The sequence below is a fragment of the Vicugna pacos genome, chromosome 10, assembly GCF_048564905.1.
Source record: "Vicugna pacos chromosome 10, VicPac4, whole genome shotgun sequence".
In the NCBI taxonomy this organism is placed as follows: domain Eukaryota; kingdom Metazoa; phylum Chordata; class Mammalia; order Artiodactyla; family Camelidae; genus Vicugna; species Vicugna pacos.
In genome coordinates this window covers 58421994-58446466 of record NC_132996.1, presented here as the reverse complement: position 1 = coordinate 58446466, position 24473 = coordinate 58421994, and the positions used below count along the sequence as shown (strand labels likewise).

The window sequence follows — 24473 nt, the reverse complement described above, 5'->3', positions numbered from 1 at the left end:
TCATCTAAGTTGTTCTGTGTATCAATAGTTTGGTCCTTTTCGTTGCTGAGTAGTATTCCATGGTGTGGATGTACCACAGTTTGTTTCATCATTCTCCCCCTGAAGGATATCTGGACTGATTCATTTTTGGCAGTACAAATGAAGCTGCTACAAAAATTCACGTATAGGTTTTTGTGTGGGCATAAATGTTCTTGCCTCTGGATAAATGCCCAAGTGTGCAACTGGTGAGTCATAGGGTAGTTGCATGTTTACTTTTATAAGAAATTGCCAAAACGGTTTTTCTGGAGTGGCTGTACCATTCCGTAACAGTAATGGAAGAGAGATCCAGTTTCTCTGCCTCTTCACCAGCATTTGCTTTTGTCACTATTTTTTTTTATTTTAGCCATTCTGAGAGGTGTATAGTGATATATAATTACGGTGTTAATTTGCATTTTCTTAATGGTTAACAATGTCAAACATCTTTCCATGTGCTGATTGCCATCCGTATATCCTCTTCAGTGACATAACTGCTCGTGTCCCTTGTCCATTTTCTAACAGGTTGTCTTTTACTGTTGAATTCTGAGAGTTCTTTGTAAATTCTAGAGGTTTAGTCCTTTGTTGGGTATGTCATTCACAAATATTTTCTCTTAGTCTGTAGCTTGTCTTTTAATCCTCTTCACAAAGTCTTTCACAGAGCAAAAGTGTTAAATTTTGATGAGGTCCAATTTATCAGTTTTTCCTTTTATGAACCACACTTCTCTTTGTCTAGCCCTAAATCCTGACGATTTTTCTCCTTAAGTTTTTTCCCAAAAGTTTCATAGTTTTGTTTTACATTTAAGTCCATGATTCAATTTCAGTTAATCAGTGTAAAAGTTTACTCTTTGCTCTGTTTAGCAGGCCAGCAAGGAGAAGACCAGATTTCTCTCTCTAAATATAAACTACAGAATCATTTAACTTTGAAAAACTCCTAATAATTTCACTTGTAGAAACTATATATAAGAAAGTCAATGTTCAATCACATTAAGTTCACTCATCCAGTCAATAAACACGTACTGAGCACCTGCTATGTGTTGAGTGTTAGGCATATAGTAGTAAACCAGGCAGACACAATCCTGTCTGTATGGACTGCACTAAAGGGGAGTTTTTCAACCCAGCCCCAGATCTATGCCATGGATATAATTAGTGGCTTGGGTTGTAAGAAGTTAGCCCCTTCTTTCCCCTTCCAGGAGCAGGGTGTCATCATGTGATCAGGACCTCTGCCCCACCCCTCATACCTCCAATCCAACCCAGCAACTGGATGGGAACCTAGAAATTTTATTTTTAATGGTTGCCAACTCTTCATCTAAATCAGTCAAGAGACAGTAGCAAACATATTGCAATCATGAAGAATGTGAATCCTACCCACCAATTTTTGAGCACCAAGAAACAAATCGGATCTAAGAGGTGAGCTATAATTTAATACCACACTGATAGTTCACCTTGCTTTGTTGAGATTCATTCTCCCAGCTGTGACATTTCTAAGGGCAGGGGACTATTCCGATGCTTTAAAATTTTCTTTCTATTTGGCCAAAATGGGGACTCACCATGTCTAATGCAATAGCAACCACCAACCACTGTCTCAAACTCACAATTGTGTGGGCAGTTTTACGACTGGCAACGAACGGTGCGGCTTCACATTTGGGAATCACATCAGAGTTCTGCTCAGAAAGCTGCAGGCGCCGCCCTCCTGAGAGCCGCTGGAGGAGCTCAGCGCAGGGATGCTGCCGCGGCTTTCATTTCCCCTGGTCCGGTGCCAAGTCCTGCACGCACGCCTCTTTTAAGCATCTCTATCAAAATCAAGGCAGATAAGCAGCCCGTGCAAGACAAATTCCCCCTATCCCCAAATCATAAACCAAATCCTGAAGCTCTGGATTCCTGGAGAGGCCAAAGCCTGTAATCAATCCCGAAGAGACAACAGGAAGGTTTTAGAACAATAGCCCGCAAACATATGGATCCTCTCAGGGCTGGAATATCATGGTAGTTATCTCCTTTTGAGTAGGGGGAGGGGAAGTACACATTCTTTAAACCATCAAGTGTACCAACACCTCTTAAAAATAACTATCCCACATTCTAAGCATTAGTCCTGGAGGCCCGGAACCTACAGAGCCAGGTGGGCCTGCCGGGGCTGCAGACAGGAAAGACGGTGAGGCGTGGCGGGGGCACAGGGCTGGGAGTGGAGAGGTCAGGACAGGTCTTTCCTCACCAGCAGAGCCTGACACAAAATCAGCGCTTGTAGAAAACAGCAAAACCAACTCACCGGACTTCCGTGGGATGGGAGTCTGTGAGGACGAGACGCCCGTCCAGGGTCGGCTGTGCCAGCAGGCGGCACGTGCCCTCCTCTTTGGGGCAGGGAGCCCGAGTCCTGGCCTGGCTGTTGCATGAATGGCTAGGCAAACACGTTCTGGGCTTGCTGTTTTAATTTGCTCAGTGGGGAAGGAAAAAGTGTCACTATATTATAATTCCCAACTGGGTGCTTTTTCAAACCATCAGATGTTATTTCAATGTTCAGCAGACATATTCGATTTCCTTCCCTTAATATTTGTTTGACTTATTCTCCGACGGGGACTGGGTGCTTTAGAAAAGCTCTGTGAGGTCAAACCTGACTGCGGCTTCTCTCAGCACCTCCGTGGGCTCCGGCCTGCGGCCTGGGGTCGGCTTTCAGCAGCGGCCGCTCAGCAGCGGCACACGTGAACCGTTCTCCCCCCAGGTCCCGTGAGCCTTGGGAGAGTAAATCAATGCAAGCTGGAGACAGGACAGATCTGACAGAGGAGTCAGTCCTCCTCGAGGCTGAAAACAGGGCGCCTGAAGTGCTGTGGAGAAGATCCCCAGGTGGGAATTCTCTAGAAAGGACTCCCCTCCGATCACAGCCTGGCACAGGTCTCCTGTGAGGGTGCTCTGACTATACCTCGTGGGCAGGGACACTCACAGGATGAGCATCTGGCCCACTCCCTCTTCTGAAGACAAGTCTCTATAAAGGCAACTCTTCCTGTACTTAAGAAAAGTGAAAACACAGAGGTAAAGATAGACAGACGTCCTTCCAATATTCAATACTGCACTGATGCGTATGGTGGCCAGCCAGGAAAGGGACTCAGAGGGGAACTGTTATTCGCTCAGATGTAACACGCCAGGCTCGAAAAGAGCTGCCAGCCACCAGCTTCTTCAGATACTAAGTGAAGAGGGCACGCCGCAAGTCCTAAACATTTTTTGGTTTTCAAAAAGCTCAGCTTTGGCAAAAGGGTTCTAGCTACTGTAAAGCTTTAGCACAGACCCAGCACAAATGCTGACCCAGAACCGCCCTGGCAAGGTTTGGTTTTGTGCAAGACAGACCCGGCTCACTGGGACTCCCAGTGCCTGCTGTCCACCAGCAGCCACGGGGACTGACTCCAGTGCTGGCCCCAGAGCACAATGCTGCAACCATCCGTCATCCAGAGATGAGAAGGAAACACCTGAATCCCCAGTCTCTCCAGGCAGCCACTAGGTCAGACTACATGAAGGCCCAAGAGGTCAAGGAATGGAAGTCTGCAGCACTGGTTCTCACTGAAAGCTGAGACACTTCCAATAAAGAGGCTTTCTGCTGCAGGGATGCCTCTTGCATTTTGGGGCCCTGCTTTAGGAACGTTGCATTTTTATTACTCTTGGCTGTAAGAACCCAGTTTCTCGGTGGCCTAGATGAACGCAAAGGGTATAAGCCTGCCGTAGGGCCCACGCACGGCAGGGTGAGACAGATGGTTCCATGACCAGCAAGAAAACTCTCCCTGGATTCCCAACAACCCTGAGCACAGCTTCAGGTTTAGGACTCTGGGGCTTGTGTCTAGGGAAGAAAGCAGTTAATTCCCTAGCAGAAGGATCATAGCCACAAGGCTTATGACAAACAATCCTGAGACCCTGTCCAAGACCAGGTACTTGTGGCACTTCCACGGGCAGACAGCTCAGAGAGGGACACACAGAAGGACAGAGAGAGCCTTCTTTAGAAAGTTATCCACTAGCTTTTAAAAGAGGTTATTATGAAGTCCGATTCTATGATAGGCAGTTTCCATCCTTCTGCTCTCCCAGTAAGAAGAGGAAGAGTGGGACAGTTTATTTAGAATCACACAGTGTATCACCTCTCCCACTCTCCCTGGCTGAATATACAGACAGCTATAAACTTTACTAATTCAGTTTAAAATGTAACTGTTATATAGAGCCTCAGCTCCAGAATTCTCCAAGTAGCCAGGCTCCCTCACCAATTAAATCTGAGCTATGGCTAAGCCTGTCTTTTCCTTCTCCTTGGTTCTTCAATCCAGATTAACATTAAGTCTATAGATTTTCCACTACCATTATCTACTGGCTTGCCCTGTCTTCAGTCTGTCATCTTTAATTCATCCTGTGATCCGACTGCCTGGACCACACACCTCTTTACAAACCTACTCTCTTCACTGCTTTCAGCATTTCAGCTGACCTCTTAGCCTGTCTATCAGCCAGCCCTATGCGGCCAAGCCCACCTAGCTTCCTTCCTTCCAGGATCAACCTGAACACAAGTCCCGCCCTCGTCACATCAGTCTGCGATGACTCCATGTGACCACACACCCCCCACTTGTTCTAACATAGGTGCCTTTCCTCTTGGTGCTTCCTACACCAGGAAAACCCACTCAGAGATGGTTTTACATTCTTGTGGGAAAAAAAAAGTGGGGCATTCCGTACTATTTTGCTGTCTCCTCATGATTCTTTACAAGTATGTACTTGTCATTACCTTGGGGAATCGTGAGCAAAATAATCCAAATAAATTCCCATAATTTATTAGCACCCACGAGGTTTAACTAGCCGCCACCACCTGTGGGACACCCAGGCAGTGAAAAGAAGGCATGAGCGTTTTGTGCACTAACACCACACAGTCGCTCCGAGTCAATTCCCATTCCCACACGAAGGACTGACTTTATAACCCGCATTATTAGCCAAGAGTGTTTCACATCTCTCAGGTGAAAAATGCTCAACACTTAAGTGCTACCAATAATTTTTATGGTTGGAAATGAGGATCAAAGTATGAAAGGAAAAATAAATTCACGGGTTCATACATCCAGCCAAGTCTGCGTGGCTCATTTTCTGCCACATGTTTTAAACTGCCTCTCTTAAAAGGCGGGGGAGGGGAGGAGGAACAAGTTGCATTTTATTTCCCAGCTTTTTAGGACTGAAATAAAAGCAGACAGACTTGGGAGGTGGGGTGGGGGAAATCAAACATTTGAGTAAGACTATACACTGCTACTGTTCCCCCAGGAGCTCTTTGCAAATGAGTATCAAGAACTCAATAGATATTTCCCTGGTAAAATATATAAACAGATAAATAAATTATCCCAGGCTGAAAAGAATTTCCACATCTGGTAGCTCACTAGAGCTTGTCAAACAAGTCAGAAACACGCAAGGCCAGAGAAGATCATTCTTTCACTCCTGATTTTGGGGCTGGAGAGGGAGTGCAACGTTTCCCAAAGCTCTTCGCCTTCCAACAGGGAATATAACCCATTTAAACAGGCAAATGACCCCAATGTTTTCTTCCAATTAAATAAATAACGATACCCAGGCATCAGGTCTCAAATCCAAATGTCTGTGCTCAAGTCACAGACACTGGAGGAAAAAAGGGCTTTCCTACAAGGTCTGGCCTTTCGTTCCCAAGATCTTGCTAGAGTGTCCCTCAAAGGGTTATATTCACTGTACACTTAACACCTTGGAGAAGTAACTTAACCTCTTCACACCTCAGTTCTCTCAGCAGTAAAGCATGAAGTGACAGGATGATCTCTAAGGTCCCTTCAAATTCTGACACCAGGTTTCTTTAAAACAGAGCTTGCCGACTGGGGTGCTACGAACGGTTAACAGGCTTGTGGAGATTTGGATCCTCTCAGCCAGATGGGCAGGGAAGCTGGGGTGGGTCACGTCTAGTGCAGCGGCCTTGTTTGTGGACCCCAGTACACAGTATTAACATTCCCTATGTGTACGATGTCCCTTAAGCAAGCCATGGAGCCTGTTACTTTAAAACGATCTCTGTAAGGCAATGCTTTCAATCCTCTAATAAAAGCACCGCCTTAAAATGCCCTCTTGTCTGTGAAACACATGCTGGGACTCTGGTGCCTGAGCCTACATGTCAGGCCTCAGAAGAGGTGTCGGCAGAACCATGATCAAAACAGGCCTCGGGTCACCACATTCTCCTCCAGCGAAGGCAACTGCTGTGCCCTCCCTCCCATGCCTAACATGCTACTGGCCATCCCCTCCGAATATCCCTGGATCCTCACACATGCAGCCTCTCTGGGCTTCACAGGAAAGAGAAGGACTTTTATGCAGAGAACTTTGACACTTTTCCACATGCAACCACACCTTACACACTTGCCTGCATTCTGATCCCTTAGATTTGTTACACCGGAGGGATTTTAGGAAGTCATTCGGTCTATTCTTCTGGCTCCAGGCAGGACCAGAAAAATCACCTTAGACATTGGAGGACTGCTGGCGGCCCCTTTCTGAAAAATTCCCACATGGGGAGACACCTCTGTCTCTCCGGTTTTCTCTAAAAATTCTTTGGAGCCACAATAAGAAAGGTCTGCTGCATGGTTTCTCTTTTGAGTCTCACATTTTACATACTGTATTTAAACCATTTTTTATTTGAACTAGGATAATTCATTTAACTACTATAGAAATGATAAAGGCCATACATACACATACACAAAACCAAATCAGAAATGAAGATGTCTATTTTAGAGAAGAACAAGCAAGGTGATGTTCTGGTTATATTAAAAATACCAGTGTAACTAACCTTACATAACAGAACTAGTAAGATCATACCTTTCTAGAGGCACATGGAACATTTACGAAAAAGACCTTTTACTGAGCCATACAGTCTCAATAAATTACAACATAATGAAATCATATGGAGTATATTTTCTGACCACAGTGGAATCAAATCAGAAATCAAAAAGAAAAAGATAACCTTAAAAACTGACAAAAGTAAGCACTATACTTTTATATAACTATAGGTCAAAGAAGACATTACAATAGATATTAGAAAATATTTTAAATTTAAGGATAATAAAAATAAGACAAATCAAAACTTGAGAAGGTACCTAAAGTAGTAATTAAGGAAAACTCTACAGCTTTAAGTGCATATATTAGAAAAATATTGAGATCAATGATCTAAGTTATCAAATCAAAAGGTTAGAAAAGTAACAGCAACTTAAACTCAACAAAGTCAGGGAAGAAATTAATCAAGAAAAGAATACTTAATGAAATACAAAATAAATATACACTAAAGAAAAATCAACAAAATCAAAAGTTGACTCTCTGCAAAGATTATGACACTGATATACCTCTAACAAGGCTGATCAAGAAAAAACAAAAATCATCAATATCAGGAATGAAAAAGAGCACATCATTCCAAATCCTATAGACTTTTAACAGTTAGATAATATTACAAATGATTTAAAGCAATGTATTTTACAATTTAGATGAAATGAACAGATCCCCTGAAAAACACAACTTACCAAAACTAACACAAGAAGAAACAGAAAGTCTGAGTAGCACTAGAGCCATTAAAGAAGCTGGGTCTGAAATGAACATGCAAGAGTGTTGGCTGAGACAGAGGGCAGTGGGGTGGGCAGCAATAAGAAGAAAGTTGTAAATACCAACTGTGGCCCCCAGACCAACCTGCAGAAGCAAGAATGTAGCAGCCATTAGTCCTTAGTCATTCTAGTGGGTATACAGTGGTAACTCATTGCGCTTTTTACTTTAGAATTGCCGTAATGCCTATGAAGTGGAGAGTGTTTTCATGTTAGTTTACATCTCTGTATCTCCTTTTTAAAAGTAACTGCTTAAATCTCTTGCACATCTTTAACTGACTTGTTTTCTTATTATAGAAATGAGACGTTGTTATATATTTTGAAAATATTTTTTCCCATCTATGACCTGCCTTTTTATTTCCTCAGATGTGTCTTTTTAAAGTATTAATTCTGATGAAGTCCAACTTATCCATTTTGGTTTCTTTTATAAATCTTGCTATTTGTCTCCTATTTAAAAAAAAAAACCACTGCTTAGCTCAGGTACACTAGGATTTTCTCCATTGTTTTCTTTAAGACGTTTTTATCATTTTAGTTCCTGCATTTAAGACTAGGATCCATTCTGAATTGCATATGGATATCAAATTGCTCCAGTAATATTTAGTGAAAAGCTTGTCCCATCTCTACTGAACTGACTTGGCTCTTTTATCGAAAACTGATTGACCACATATGTGTGGTCTATTTCTGGACTCTTTATTCTATTTCATTGGTCTATATGCCTAAGTTTACACCAATACCACAATGTCTCCATTAGTGTAGATTTATAAAAGTCTTAAAATAAGGCAGTCTGCAATTTTATTCTTCTTTCTCAAAATTACTTTGGCTTTTTCAGGCCCATTGTGTTTCCATTTCAATTTTAGAACTAGTTTGTCAATTTCAATTTTTTAAAAAGCCTTCTGGGATTTTGACCAGGCCTGCTTTGAATCTATATATCAGTTTGGGGGAGAACTTACACCTTAATAATAATGAGTCTTTGAATCCAGATGTATGATACATCTTTCCATTTATGATGTTATTCTTCAATTTCTCTCAGCAATGTTTTGTAGTTTTCAATGAACTTATCTGGCACACATTTCATTACATTTTTCAAGCATTTCATTTTTTATGCTATTCCAAGAGTATAAATACATTTTTTTTACAGCTTTTTGGAAATACAGTCAACATAAGATAAACTGAACCTATTTAAAGTGCATAATTTGGTGTGTTTGACATTTGTATACACCTCTAAAACCATCATCCCAATTAAGATAGTGAACATATCCATTTCCCCTAAAAGTTTTTTGTGCTCCTTTGTTATGCTCCCCTCCTGCTCCTTGACCCTCCCCCACCCCTTTTCCAGGCAACCACTGATTTTTCGATCGCTAGAGATTAGTTTGTATTTTCTATAAGTGAATCATAAAATATGTTATCTCTTTCATCTTGCTTCACTCACTTGGTATATCTATTTTTAAATGCATCCATGTTGTTGTATGTATCAATAGCTCATCTACTTATTACTGAGTAGTAATCTATTGTATGGATATACCACAATTAGTTTATTCATTCAACTTTTGATAGATTTTTTTTCCTCCAGTTTTTGACTATTACAAATAAAAGCTGCAAGCACAAATACAAATACCTGTCTTAGAGTACAAGTATTTGTGTATTCATATGCTCCCATTTCTCTCGGGTAAATCTCCATGGGAGAATGGCAGGGTCACATGGTAGACTGACGTTAAACATTCTGAACTCACACTGTTTTCTACAATGTCTGTTTTCAGATTACGAACCCCAGTAAAGCAGAAAGGCATGTAGGCCAGAGTAACCTGTCCTCTATGTGAAAACATGCATGCTGGTGGTCATGATTTATTCAGCCATCAAATATTACTGAGTGACTGCTGAATGGACTGAACTGGGTTAGGCACAGAGGATACGGCAATCAGCAAGACATGGTTCTTGGCCTTACGGGGCTTACATTATAGAAGAAAAGCAGACACTAAACAACACACTTCACAGTTAATTGTGTGCTTACAAAGAGGCAGAGTGCTCCAATCTGGAGACTCTGAAAGCTTCTTTGAGTTAGCAACTGTTTGAGCTGAGTGCTGAAGGGTGAACAGCAATCAAGATAGATATAATCTTCATACACCGTGATAACTGTGACAAACCAGCAGCTCTGGGTTCCAGCGTAACTCCCCAAGAAACACATTTATGTTATGATTTGTTTATTCACTTAATCTGTCAAGCTTGCATGAACATAATCCTCAGCTTTGGCATAAAAAACGTAATTTTAGGAGCACCATCATCTTTTGTCTTCCGACTCAACACAAAACTGGGTACTCTCTTCAGAAGAGAAGTGTCCCTTTTGAGTGATGAAAACAACAGCCAACCCTCCTCACGAATCGCAGTGGAATCACCAGCAGAATCAGCAGTAGTTGTGGGAGCAGTGGCATCTCGTAAAGTGCAGAGCACGCTGCCCACCACCCAGAACGTGCACTTACTGAGCACTGTCCAGCTGGTGGCACTACACTATCTTACCTAAGGGACATGATGACCCAACGAAGTACGTGTTGTTAGTGCCATTTTATTGAAGAATAAACTACAACCAAGAGATATTAAATAAGTTGTCCATGGTGACAGAGTAGAAATTTGGGCCCAGAGCCATCCTAACTTTGTTCATAATATTAATTACTATGCAAGAAATAACTTCACAAAGTTGCCTTAAAGCACCAGTGGTAGAGATGCCTGAGAAATGCATTTGTTTTTCTTAGCATCAAAGTGATTTAGCGATGGATGAGTGATACGGTGATGGTTCTGAGGACCAGTAGCTTCTGACAGGGTAAAATCCTCAGGGGAGACAGTACAGAGTCACACAGACTCGGATTTAAATCCCAACTCCTCCACTTATTTAGCTGTGTGAATGTAGGCAAGTTATGTAACCTTGCTTAGCTTCAGTAAGGAATGAGAAAAACAATAACTGCCTTGCAGGTTTGGGAACAGATCATAAGTAATGTATGTAAACACCCAGTAAATTGACAGGAACATAGTAAGGTGCATAAGACGGTAGTTAGGAAAGTTGTTCCTTCCACAGCATCTGGAAAAGATGGAGATGAGGGGTTTCCCTGCCTCTCTGCTCCTCTGATGTGCAATTACTTCCCTAGAGGTAATGTGGAATAAACACAGGGCGTCAGAGAAAAGAGGTGAAGATTCAAGCTCAGTCCCTCTGGGTTTTGCACTTCCTCTCATCAACACATTTTTTTCTTTTGCTTGAAACAAATTCAAGGTTGAAAGAGATCCCAGGTTTCAACAGTCATGAGATCTCAAGGTTTCAATCCGAAGTTGAAAAGAATTCATCTAGTCTACCTTTCTGTTATTAGACTTCATTTAGCTCAATTGAAAGTATCAAAGAGGCAGCACTCTGACTATCTTGACCACATCATTTGGAATGTTCCCTTTTACCACAAAAATAAACACATGGGTATAGTTTGAAATCATTACATGCAATGGAGAGTGAAAACACTGGCAGAAAAAAAAATGGTCTTTTGCCATGAGTTGGTTAGAGAAATAAGTAGGTAATTTGCTTTTTTAAAAAATGGGAATGATAATATGCTAAAAATCATCCAACACTCTAGATGTGATGATATAAAAGACATTTCTATGAATAGAAATAAATCCAGAAAGATGAGTGTATGTTTTATTAGCTACTCTCATGCCTTTTACTGACCAGTATCGATATATGGACCAGGGTATCACATATCAGCCAATTTCACAATAATTTCTTCTACACTCAAGTTGATGTATAAATATACGTATTATATTAAAAACCTAGAAAAACTTGCACTTTTAATTTGTGGTGGTGGTGGTGGTAGGGGAATTTCTATTTCTTCCCCTTAAAATCCACTTTAATTTAAGGATTAGACGATAAATTTTTATAAAAAATACATGTACCAAATATGGCTTCATTAAATAAAATGTCATGATTTCTTAGAACCTTATTAAATTGAACGAATCCTGAGTCAGCTAAAGAAGATGGTTACCTCTCTCCCAAAGGCAGGATGACTACAGAGGACAAATTTCCCCACTTTCCCCTGTGCGGCTGTAGCTAATTGATTTCCACACTCTGTTTTGCTTGGGCCTTGATACCATCGTCATCCCCCTGCAGCCGCAGGCCTCTGCCTGTCGCCATCATGCATCTCGGGTACATCCTCCCTGACAGGCTCATCAATTCCTATTGCTTTTCACCAGGCCTCGGCTCTGGCACTTTCCCCCGGGGAGACCTTTCCTGGTCTCCATACTTAACCCTTGAACCCAGCCTAATCCATCAGCCGCACTGAATGAACGGTGGTAGACAGTGTTTCTCCCCAAAGACAGGCAACCAGCCTCTCCACTTAAAACTCAGAAAGAAAGCCATCAGCAGGGTCTGCTTTCTGTTTGTCAGTGTCGCCAGCTTCTTTGCGTATTGATGTTTTTATTGTTGCCATGGCCAGCTGCTTGAGCTGGGGAAGTGCTATTCAAGGAGACATCAATTAAGTGCTTGTTAAACGCTATGGACGCGCTTTTGAAAATGTCCCCTGGGACTCTCCTTGGGAGTTCCCCAAACTGATGGAGGGCACAGTTGTCACTGTGGAATAGGGTTTCCCCAAAGTTTTAAAAAACAGCTTCATAACCCACACTCCTGGGCACGGCTTTTGGACTCTAGCAGGATTTAGAAATCATGACTTCAGAGAAGGAAACATAATCCTCTTTACTGGGAAAGGCAAGCGGTAACAGGCCATAAACAGCAGGCGTGTGAACGTGCCGCCTGAAGCCTCCCTACCTCGTAGCCGAACTGCAGCTCATCCGACGTCAGCATGATGATGTCGTCGTCGATGGCCAGGACGGCCTCTGTCTGAATTTCGTCATACGGGAAGAAACGGTTACTCAGCTTGTTTTCAGCCGTTCTCACAACCTTTAGCGGAACTCGGATTTTGGGCCAGAGAGAATCTGGAAAAAGAAAAAATAAGGCATTTATTACTCGTGTAACTTTTGTGAGGAGAGAAACTGGTGAAGGCATCGAAACACAAATGAGATGGAAGAATCAACCTACACCCATGGCTCTCATTAAATCCACATGTACAGCTGCTCAAGGGGAAGTTCTTACAAATGCATTTTTATAGTATTTTATATTATCCATATTTCTATCCTCTCTACATCCTTACAACACTAACAATTCTCAATATTGGCTGAATCAGAATCCACAAATTGGCTTCAACTCACAACTGAGAGACAGAGGAGCATAATGACTTGATGACAGTCACAATGACAAGAGGACTGCCTCATTCTCAGGCCCATGGCTTGAACATCAGGACTCTACCACTTATGCAAAATCCTTTCAGGTAGGAGCACCCCGGTCCCAAACCTGCTGCAGCTCTGCTGGGAAATACACGTGCTGAAGATGAAGACGTCCGTCCCCAGGTACCCACCTCCACCACGCCATCACCCACAGCTGCCAGTGCTGCCAGACCCACCCCCGACAAGACTGTGGCCCTGAATGACTTTAGCTTTCCTAACTTAGCACTTCACCCCCTCAACGGCCCCACTCTTCTGACTCACTGGGTTTGGTTTCTCATCAGGACCAATTTACAAAGTAGATATCAAATGTCTAGGTCCAATTACGTGGGATTTTCTGGTATACAAGAAACACCAGCTCATGACTTGCTTTACATTTTTTCCCATTCTACTTTGAAATGATTGAAGCAATCCAACCTCAGGTTCCTTATTTTAAAATGTTACATTTAGCAGAGCATGAAATTAATACTTCTTCGGTACAGGACCCATGTCCGCAGAACTCAGGCTTCTTTACAGAGGGCAGTTTGCTCTTCACGCATGATTTGTCAAATGAGAGTAGAAAAGGAATCGTTCTGCTTCCAAAAGCCCATCGCGGAATTGTGGGAAGATCGAGATTTTGTGAGTCTTGAGGCCCAAAAATGCCTGAGGCCACTCCAAAGTCACCATACTTAAGGAGAAGTAGGACAGAGGGAAAACCGGGAGGGAAAAAGCCTGTCCTAACTGGCTGCAGATAAAATATCTTATTTCTGCATAATTTACCATATAACAAAGCATTGGGATGTTCCAAGGATCTTGGAAGAGGCCTGTGCAAGCGAGAGGCCCTGTAATTAAGGAAGATATTCACGGTTCTAAACAAGCCCAGAGTCTAAAAAAAGCCCAGAGCCCCAAAAAGTGGCCAACTCCAAAAGAAGCATGTTTGGAAAAGGACTAAACTGGCGACCAAGGAAGTGATGCTATGGGTCACTGCCTTTTAATCAATAATAAATCTGTAGTTAATTGTAGTTCCATTCCTGGCCCAGAATTACATAGTCAATAAATACCTTTGGAATAACTGGACGGACATGGGACTGAGAGACCAGAGATCTAACTTGGCATCATCCACGGGGTTCGTAGGCAAGTCCCTTCCTCTCAGGGTAAGAATAAGCAGAGACAGAGAAGGAGACTTTCATTAAGCAACCAGCATATGCTGGACACTTCACAGATGTAATGTCATTCAATCCTATGGGGCATGACAACCCTATGGGACAGAAGTTATTTACAAAATGGGATTTACAAGGCTCAGAGAGGTTAAGTAAGTTGGCTGGCAAATAAATGATAAGCTAGTATTTGAATCTGAAGCTGTTTAGTATCAAAGGCCAAGTAGGACTTGCACCATCTATTGCAGCTTGAAAATCACATGTTTCTCTAAATCTGGAACAGAACAATGAAGTTAAATAAGGTTCTCCAGCAGTCATCCTTTTTCTTGTTTGCTTCCCATTCCCATTCCCCCTGCCAGATAGATAAAAATAAATCCCTGTCATAAATCTCCAAATCCTTATAAAACATGAATGAACGGTATTATCTAAAGTGAAGGAATTTATAGCTCTACCTATTAGACAAGTAGTTCTTTAACTTCTTGGTGTGAAGACTCCTTTGTAGTCTTAAATTACTCTTAAAAACTGTTGAGGAGCCCAAAGAGGTTTTATTTATGTGGGACACACACACACACACACACACACACAATTTACTGTATTCTAAATTAAAACGAAGGAAAATGTAAAACCAAGACCACACGAGCACATGTTCCATCGATGCCGTGCAGCCTGTGGAAACCTCCACTGCACACTGTGAGAGAACGAGAGTGGGAAAGGGAAGCGACTCAGCATTATTATGAAAAGAATTTTAACCTCACCTGAACGGCCATCTGAAGGGACCTCAGGGATGTTCAGGGGTCCCTGGACTGCACTTTGGGAACCTCTGTAGTAGACCCTGAATATAGGTTTGGGTATCACAATAGCAAAGAAGTACCAACAAACTGGAAGATAGTTCATGAGGAGTCATGCTAGCGCAGGTACCTGAATCCAGGATTTCTACAAAGTGCTCAAAGAAACTAGACATGCCAACGTACTGTCTCTCAGCTTCAAATTCACCCTTCATTGCCCTGTTGGTGACACTGGAACCAGACCCTGTAACCATTTCCCCCTTTGCCATCTGGCACCACGTAGAGCCTTGTCAGTAGACGGCGCTGGAGGGACAGTTTGGGAGGAAAGGGGCTTTTCTTCCTGGTTCTGGTGTGCCATTTTTACTTGCTTCTTTGGTACTTGGCCAGCAGGCAGGGAGTTGGTGGCACTTCTCTCCAGCAAGTTTCAGTGGCACCCCCAAGGGCAGCTTCCCAGCAGGTTCTGTAAACACCCCACCATGCCCCCCAGTGAGTCCAACAGCACCTCCGCAGGCAGCTTCCCAGCAGGTTCTGCAGCCCTCTCAGCAACAGCTCAGCCAAGCTTCTCCTCATGGGTGGTTCCGAGAGAACCGACGCCCAGCAAGTCCAGTTACACACCCTGGCCAGCTTCCTGCTGAATTCCATGGGTATCCAAGGGGGAGGCTGGTTTCTTGCTTTCTAGTCTTGGTCTGTGGCACCTGAGAAACTTCACTATGCAGTGGGCTACAGCCACACTCTCTCCAATCCGGTCTGAACCTCAGACCCAGCTGAGGAAGGGGCTCAGCAGATTTATTTCCTGGGGTCTTTGGAACTCTTTTATCAGTTAGTCACCAATCTCCTATTCCTAGTTAATAGTTCTTTATATTAAACTTCTCCTGTTCAAGTTACTATGTGGTTCGTCTCACACCCAGACCTTGCCTAATACACTAGGGATATCAGGAGGATTATCAGATGAGAAGGTAATTGTTCTCTCTGGTTAGAATCGTGACCAAAGGTTAGGTGAAAGCTACAGGGAAATTGACTTAGACTCAAAATAAGTAAGAATTTTCTGACGGAACGAAAGGCCTTCAGCAACACAATGTGCCTTTTTACTTGAACTGTACTAACTTTAGAGACCGAGTAAGATGCCTCTGAGGTCCTAGGACTGTATAAGGCAGTAACATTTCATAGAAAGAACACTCTTTGGAAAGAGCTTCAAATCTCAGGTGTATCCCTTACCAGCCATGTGATCGTGAACAAGCCAATCACTAAACCTGTTTCTTTGATGATGGACATGGAATAGTAACACTATCTTCACAGGTGAGGTGTGAGAATGAACATGAACATGCAGCAGCACAGATCCTGGCACATGGTAGACACCCACTAAACGCAGCTGAACTTTTCCTTGAAAATCTGCATCTATTTACAGACCAAAGGATTCTTTTGAATCTTAGGCAGTGGTGGCAAAGCGGTACATGTTATGTCTGGTACATTACTCTGATGATCCAGTGGCATGTCCTTAGTTTGTATCTTTAATGACCACTTCCAGATAAACAGAATCCTGCCATTAATCCTCTAGAACTATGAAAACCTAACATACTAATGAAACAAAAGAACATGGAACTTCTGCCATGTTAATTTCACAAAGCAACAAACGGCCCCTCTTTCTGCAATAAGTACAGAACACAGGCTTGCTGCTTGCGTTAAGTGTAGACTCCTCCACCCTGGAGGAGACCAAGACTTTTACTTGGGGAGTGTGCACACCATGTTCAACAGACAGCATTCCACATCTTCGCCCTCATATACCCCACAAATTACTCGGGACAATGTCCATAAAGAACTAACTTGCCTCTGTAAAGTCCTTGTTGGGGAAGTTTTAGAGAGTGATGAAGGCCAAAGAGGATGATATGAGGTGCAGATGGAAATGCAGAATGAATCATGGCTTTTTTGGAAAAGTGATTACCTTCCCCTGTTCTGAGTTAGGCCTTGATAGCCAGCCAGGTTTGGCAAAAGGCGTCTTCATCTCAACAGTCCAGCTGTCTACGAACCATCATTACCACAAGACAGGGTTCCAAATGGAATTCCCAGTTTCTCGTTTTCACATTTTCAAATAAAATAAGCCTCTAAAAAAGGGAACTACCATTTTCTAAGGCTTTAGTATTCCTTCTGTGGAAGACAGGGATAAGAGGGCAGCAATCAAAGAATATGCATTGAAATTACTCCCTGCCCTAAAGCAGATAATTCTGATATGGGATTTCGATTCTGTTTTTAAAAGTAGGACAGGAGCACGAGATAAAAAGGAAAAATACAGGTGAGAGAGAAGAGAGCTTTCTTTCCCTTTCCATTAGTACTTTCCAAAGAATAGATTTACTTTTCTGCCTTACCCTGAGCCCCTGATAAGGACCTGGTTCATCCACATAATCGCAAGCAGAGAACTGATGAAGCACGATGATTTCCCTCCCACTAAATGGCAACTTGAATAGATCCAGTGGGCCCAGTGCACAGGCACGAGCTTTGGATCCAGACAGGCCTGTGTTTATTTCTGGCTCTGCCATTTTGCAGCTCTGTGATTGAGGCAAATTACTCAACTAATCTGAGTTTCACTTTTGTAAGATGGGGATGATAACTGCTTCCCTGCAGGTGTGTCACAGGGACTAGAGACAATACCTGATGTGTGACACACTTAGCGCAGTGCCTATTATTCAGATAGAAAAGGTATACAATACTCGGTTATAATCACATGGCATCATTCTCATCTTCACAAACGGATTCTTGTGAAGTCTTAGGAACTTCACTTCTCTGACAACCTGAAGAGGTACAGACAAAAGAATATGAGGTGACTCCTTAGGACACAGAAGGAAAGGGTTCATAGCTAGAAATCTTCAGGATTTTACTCCATTGCTTAGCCCAGATGGGGTGTCTTTTTCCTTAATCCTTTAAATTCTATATGGAACAGCATGAATTGTAGCTTGTGTCCTCATCAGTGAATTTGTACCTTGCGAAACAGAAGTGTCACCTTCCATTCACACAAAGTAGTCTGAAAAATAAGATTTCTCAAAAACATTGCCGAATTTATGAAAAACAAACAGTTGAGCCAGCTGAACTTTACAGTTTTGAAATTTATTCCAGCTTGAAGGAGAAAAAGAACTCCCTGTGTTAAGGATTTTTTAAAAATATGTATTGATTAATGGTTTTCTCCAAGTTGAATGCCAAGAGAGACGCGAGCAAAGAGAATTCTTCCCCAACTTGGCAAAGGTACTACAAAATGTTCAGGTTGACTGACCATGACCCCAAGGCCATCCTGGAGATCACTGTCACAAACACAACCACAGATCCTCAAAATAAACGATCAGATTATCTCTGTAAAAATCTTGAGCTCACTCCAGGAGTGCTTGAGCTGCTTGGGGTACAGCAGGTCCCCATGACCCTCACTCCCCACAGTCCCAGAATTCAGTTCAGAAGGAAGGGAGCTGCTGCTTCTACTTCTGTTTCCTCTTCTGAGTTGACCATCTTGGATGCTCAGCCAATCCCATCTCACCTACTAAGAACCATGAAAGTCATACTCTGAAGCTGGGGCGGGGCTCAGGGGGTGGCCCATGGTCCTCAGATCAATTCAAATTTAAAACTGAAATCAGTTAAAACAGAAGATTTGAGTTAAACCTATCTAAAACGTACAATGTGACAGCTTCCTTCAGAGTGAGGCCAGGGGCCAAGCCAAATAACCTGTATATCCATCAAGCTTGGAAATTGAAGAGCTGGGGAGGAGGAGGGCAGTGGCTTGCCTTTTCTTCTGACAGAGCTCAAAACCAACGTGACGAAAGCTCGCTGGAAATTTCTATTGCCTAGTCTAAGTATTTACTTAGACTTCAAGCCCAGCAATTTGGGCTTAAATGTAACCAAAAAGAAAAAAAATATTTGGTTGGGTTGGAGTGAAAAAGGCAGGGGTGGGGGGGATTTCTGCCTACACTAATCCTCCCAGCAGCAGACATGTTAACCACAATATTTATTTTAGTAAATGTAGAGAAAGTGAAAAACATCACTTTTGCCTCTAATATTTCAAAGCCTTGGACTTGCTTTTTAGAAAATATATATGTTACTAATGCTGTACATGAAAAATCAGATGTCTCTGCTGGCGTGAGGGCCAGAACTGACAGCCCCGTTTACCAACTGAACAAACACCCCACAGAAGATTAAACATGGTTCACATTCTCCCCCAAACAACCACATCGCCAGAGCCCTGACCTGAAAATCACTGTTAGAAAAAGGCTGGTCCAGTCTCTAAACGTGTCAAAATTTGGGCCTCATCAGTTGCGGGCTTTCTTTCCTCCCTAGAGCCAAAATATTTCAAAAATAAACTAAACTCTTGGTCATAAAATAAACCACTATACTTTAGTAGGGTGTACCAAAAATGAAAACTGAACACCCAGCTCCAAAACCTAGGTTCATTCTCTTGTTTTCAGTTACACCAGTGTAGGGGTTTAGACCAAGGAGGAAGAAAAAGAGTTCTGCTTTCTCATAGTCTGCAGTGACACTTGCCCCGAAGAAGTGACTCAGATTCACAGTGAGTAATTCCCCTTAAGCCCAGAGTGCCTAATCAAGGCTTCTAAGGAGAAGTCTCCTTTGCATTTAGCCCCAGAACTCTGCCTGTCTGGCAGGAGGCTGGGGGTGGGGGTGGGGAGCTCCCTCTGAAAGCTGGTGGCCTCGGCCTGCAGGAGCGTGTGCAGCAAGGTACACGAGGGACTCACGGCCTTCCTTCTGAAAACACAACCCCTCCTTTCCAAATGAGGGGAGAATCAGCAAGGCAGGACCTCTGATCCACCTCACTTGGGGAAAGGCGATGGGCCGTGAACCGGGTCTCCGACGACCCTCCCTGCACTGCTCCTTTTTGTCCCCTCCTGCTTTCCTTCCCTCCGGTCAGTCTCTTCTGCCCTCCTGCTTAGATGGTGCCTGGTGCCAACACCTTCCTTTTTCTTCTCTCCCTTTCTTTCTCCTTTACTGAGAGTCAAATAAGCAAAACAAAACAAAAATTCGGAAAACTAGATGTTGGGAGGAAAAAAACTAAGCATAAAAGATAGTTAATATTAATTTTAAAAAGCTGTGTGTTTTAGGGTATAATATAGGCCTTCATTTAAAATAACTACTTTGTTTACTAAACTGTGACTCCCTCAATCTAAAAAGAAAATATTGATTCTCTCAGAGAACCAGAAGTCCCACCAAATAAGAGTTTTTAAGTGTCTCAGGAGGGCATTTAAATTCTGAGCTGCCTCGCAGACAGCAGTATGTTCTTCTCCCAGCCTAGACTATGGACCTACTACTGGGAGTTTCCAGGGTTGACTATCCCGACTTCAGTATAACCAATTAAAAGGGAACAGCCATAAAAAGTGCAGATACTACTGTCAGGCAATAAACTAGACCTTATCGGTGATAGTGGTGCACATTACAAACTTCAAACTCATTCCTTGCTCTAATCCATCAGAAACTTCCTGGCTTTAATAGGCTATAAAGGGCAGGAGCTTTGAAGTCCCTGGGATTAGGATCAGTAATAGACGAACTGAATGAGAAACGAAATGCAGGTGGAACGCACTCTATGCGTCCTGAATTAAAAACAAATCCCATTAATCAAACAGTCCTCAACCCTAGCTGCCAGCCAACAGGTTACGGGGGTGGCCAAGGCAAGGAACAAAGTGATCAAGGATGAACCAGTGGGAAGTCACTTTCAGGGACTGATTCAAGCCTGGGGAGGGCACGCTTTGCTGACTTTCCCCATCAGAGGTGAGGCCATCCTTTTTGAAGAAGAGCACAGTATCGGAGCCGGAGCCGAGATAAGGAAGGAGAAAACTAATGCCTTTTAAACTGAGTTTTCATGTAAACAGATCAGCTGAGATGGCTGAGGGAGGCTGAGATCTGTTTTCCCAAGGCTGATGGCCTTTGATCCTATTGATTCCTAAGCCCTCAAACACTGGTGGCTACAGAGCATGCCACGGGCTCAGAGTTAAATGGGCCACCCCAGAATAAGAATGAGACGACTGAGAAAACTAGGGTCATGCTGCCTCGGAAATGGCATTACGGTTGCCAAAGTAGGAAAACTCATTTAAGACAAAGGACGCAAATATTCTGGCCATTCAAAATTGGCCCCAAACCAGACCTTTCCTGAGCATACATCTCCCCACTCTTCTTACCTTCTGGAGGGTTTTTATTCTGATTATTCCAGACGACTAGCAGCTTGGATAGACTAGGCACCTTGGACACTTCAGTGATGACCCGGAAGAGGCTCTCCACTCGGTCGTAGGTGAGGACGATGGCTGTGAAACCTTGCGACTGTGGGGGGATCAGTGGGAGGAAGAGTGGGTTGCTCACACTGCCCCACTTCTGCAACAGAACAGATTAACGTGGGTCAGAGAAGGACCTAGTAACAACGGGGCGGACCTCCTGCCCAGCATCATCTCTAAATGTGAACATGGGGGGTTTGGTGGCTTTTACCACGACCAATCCAAGAGCTAAACAACTGTTCAAATCTTCCCCTCCTCAAACTTGTACTGACTCTCTTTGATTGATTGATACTATTGAATAAGGAACAGAGAATTTCCACAGCTGAGAAGAGATTTCTAATTAAACATGGCAGATTAAACACGTGTATTTATCTCCGTTTTCCCCCAACCCCACCCAAAGAGGCAGTTAATAGATACAAGATATTAATCAACCCGGACAATGAAATGAGAACAGAGACAGCAGCTGATGAGCAGCATGAACATGTTTCTGAACAACTGTCAAGGCCCAGAATGTGGGGACACAGCAAGAGAGTGAGAGTTGAAACCCAAGTATAAAAGCAGGGAGGCAACAAGGCAAACAGGTCCCAAATGTTACCCCACGAAGGCTCAGTAAGCATGCTGGGAGGGACCTTGTGAGGTAAGAAGATGGGGTTGAAAACAGGAGGACTGGTTAAAATACGTGTAAGAAGCAGTGACAAACCCAGGGCACAAGCCTTTCCTGACACCTGCCCACTCAGCCAGAAAACTATTCTCCTTCCACGCCTGAGCTAGAGAAGGGAGGTTTATTCTCTGAGGAAATTGAAGCTCTAGATGTGGAAACATAGGCACAGATGAGAGGGAAATGCATTTAAAGGCTATCTTTTGAATGATGAGCTTTACGGCCTTCTTCCCCCTCCAGTTCCCAAAACACTGGCAGCCATGTGGTTCACATGCCACTCCATCATCTTTCAGTGAAGCTCCATCATCTAACAGTGAAGCCCCATCATCTTCCAGTGCAGTCCCACCATCTTCCAGTGAAGCTCCGCCATCTTACAGTGAAGCTCCATCTTACAGTAAAGTCCTCTGGACAACACACTTCTCTTAAACAAAGAACTTCTGATCAGGTTTTTAGTGCTTCTCTCTTAATAACAGACAGATCCTAGAATCAGACATTTCAAGAACATCTTCAGCATGAACAAGAGAAAGCAAATGAACAAAGAGAAAAACAGGAACTCAGGAAACAGAGACAATAAAAGAAGCAGAAGGAAATGAAAACATCAACAACAAATTATATCCTCAGAGAAAGATTTTTTCATCCACAAAATAAGAATAAATTGCTATTTTTATTTTAAAAGATCTATCAAAGAATAGGAAAGAACACTTGAAAATTAAAAATATGCTACCTTAGAATTTTTTTAAAAGGCAAGAATGAAAGATAAAGATAGCATATTCTAGTCCAGTGAACAAAGAGAGATGAAAAACAGGACAGAAAAGATGAGAAAATCCAGAAGATCCAACATCCATCTAATAGGTGGCTCCTGAAAAAGAAAACATAGAACATGAAAGAAACAAAACTACCAAAGAAATTAAGTGTTCAGAACAGAAGATATGAGATGCAAATTTTTAGACTCAAAGGGCCAAATACGTATCAGTACATTGAATTTTTAAAAGATTTTAAAAAATTAAACAATAAAAAAAAATGAAACAAAAACCACAGCAAAGCACATCACTTTGGAACACTGGGAAAAAAGAGTGAGAGTAAATAAAATATGTGGATCTAGGTGATGGGCATGTGAGTTCACTGTATAATTCTTACAACTTCTCTATAAGTTTAAATTTTTTCAAAATAAAGTTTAAAAAGTCATCAAGAAAATTTAATGTCTTTGCTACCTTTAAAATATCAAGTAATTTTCAATGCAGCAATGTAAGCAAAAATATTTTTGTACTGAGAACAGACAAAGACTGTTAAAACATTCTTCTATTTTCAATCAGCTTTATTGAGATATAATTCCTATACTATACAGTGTACATAAAGTATATAATGATTTGGGGTATATTCTGTTGTTAAATTTTAAAAACTGAGGTAACACATAATGTGAAATTTGCCATTTTAACTATCTTTAAGTGTACATTTCAGGGGCATTAATTACATTTACACTCATATGTTATTGTGTGAAAAGCCCAGCACCTAACTCCATCTCTGCCAGAAGGAGGCTGAATATGAAATGTTCTGTCCGTTATCCTGGCTGCTGATACTCCCTAGAGTCTTTCATCCTCTGGGATTTCCAAGGTTCCCCTCCACCCGTATCAACCTTATCTGTATCACTGATGGACACCCATCGCCACATGATGACAACAGCTGTTTGCCAGATGTAACAGTGTGGGACAGGAAATGTACATAAACACATGGAATACACATGGGATGGGAACTTATGGGATTCCTGGAGTTCTCATGTAATCAGGATATTAAAGCCAAAATGTCCACAACAGGCCATAATTAGATTTCACAATCAAGAGACACAATAGGAAAGGCTATCTTCTTAATGCTGACTTTCTGTTTCCATGACATCACACTCTGGCATTAAACTGTCGTCTTAGGAAGGTGCCAGAATTTTCGTATTTGTACCTTAGCAGCTGATGACCTTTGTAGGAACACCTTTTTGTTTCCTACTCCAGTCTTACTCTTCACAGCTTCTTGACTTCTGTGGAAACTGAAGTCAGGAAGTAGCCCTGTGCTTAAGTCACAATAATCCCCAAGGTTCATGGTCTCCCTGCCACCACCACCCAACCCACTCCTCTACTCCTTCCAACACAATACCCTTATGCTTGAAAATCACCATTTTAAATAGAAAAGAAACAACAAAAAAAGATTTTTTAAAAGAAGTGTGCAAGATAATTGAATGTGTGATGTTGAAATAATCAAAAGATTTATGAGTACTTACTAAGTGTTAGGCACTGTGTTTTACATATATTATCTCATTTGAGCCTCATGACAACCCCAAGACAGCTAGCTATTCTTCTCATTTTACAGATGATGAAACTACAGGTTTAGAAACAGTGAATGGTATCTAATCATTTACTTTTCCAGTCCAGAAAGGAGGGAAGAAATAGTGAATGATGTTCAAGGTTATATAACCTGTGAGTGACAGAAGTGGGAAAGAGCCCAGGCCTTCAGACTCCAGAACCCCAGGGTGGTGGTGGTTCGTGGCCCCTCCTCATGCCCTCCTACTCAGAGTCCGGGGTAAGCATCACCATTTTATAGTCTCTAGAAACTGGAACTATGGGAAACTCCCAGTTTATTGATTCTAGCTCTTCCCTGAGACAAAAATGCTGAAGATTTTCTTTATCTTTGATAATCAAATCCGGGCCAGTAAGTAAGAGCCCACCCCAAAACTATGATTTCAGAGAATACATGGAATAAAAACACACCAAATGTAT

The 24473-nt window shown here is 42.4% G+C and overlaps 1 protein-coding gene across 1 annotated transcript in view; it reads right to left on the bottom strand.

Moving 5' to 3' along the window:
- EXT2 (exostosin glycosyltransferase 2) overlaps nucleotides 1–24473 on the bottom strand; it is a 129426-nt gene that overhangs the window by 21698 nt on the left and 83255 nt on the right. The window contains exons 9-10 of the mRNA XM_006212324.4: nucleotides 20967–21156; nucleotides 12379–12545 (exon numbers count right to left, since the gene is read on the bottom strand). Coding sequence (XP_006212386.1) covers nucleotides 12379–12545; nucleotides 20967–21156 — 357 coding nt within the window. The remainder of the gene's footprint in view (nucleotides 1–12378; nucleotides 12546–20966; nucleotides 21157–24473) is intronic.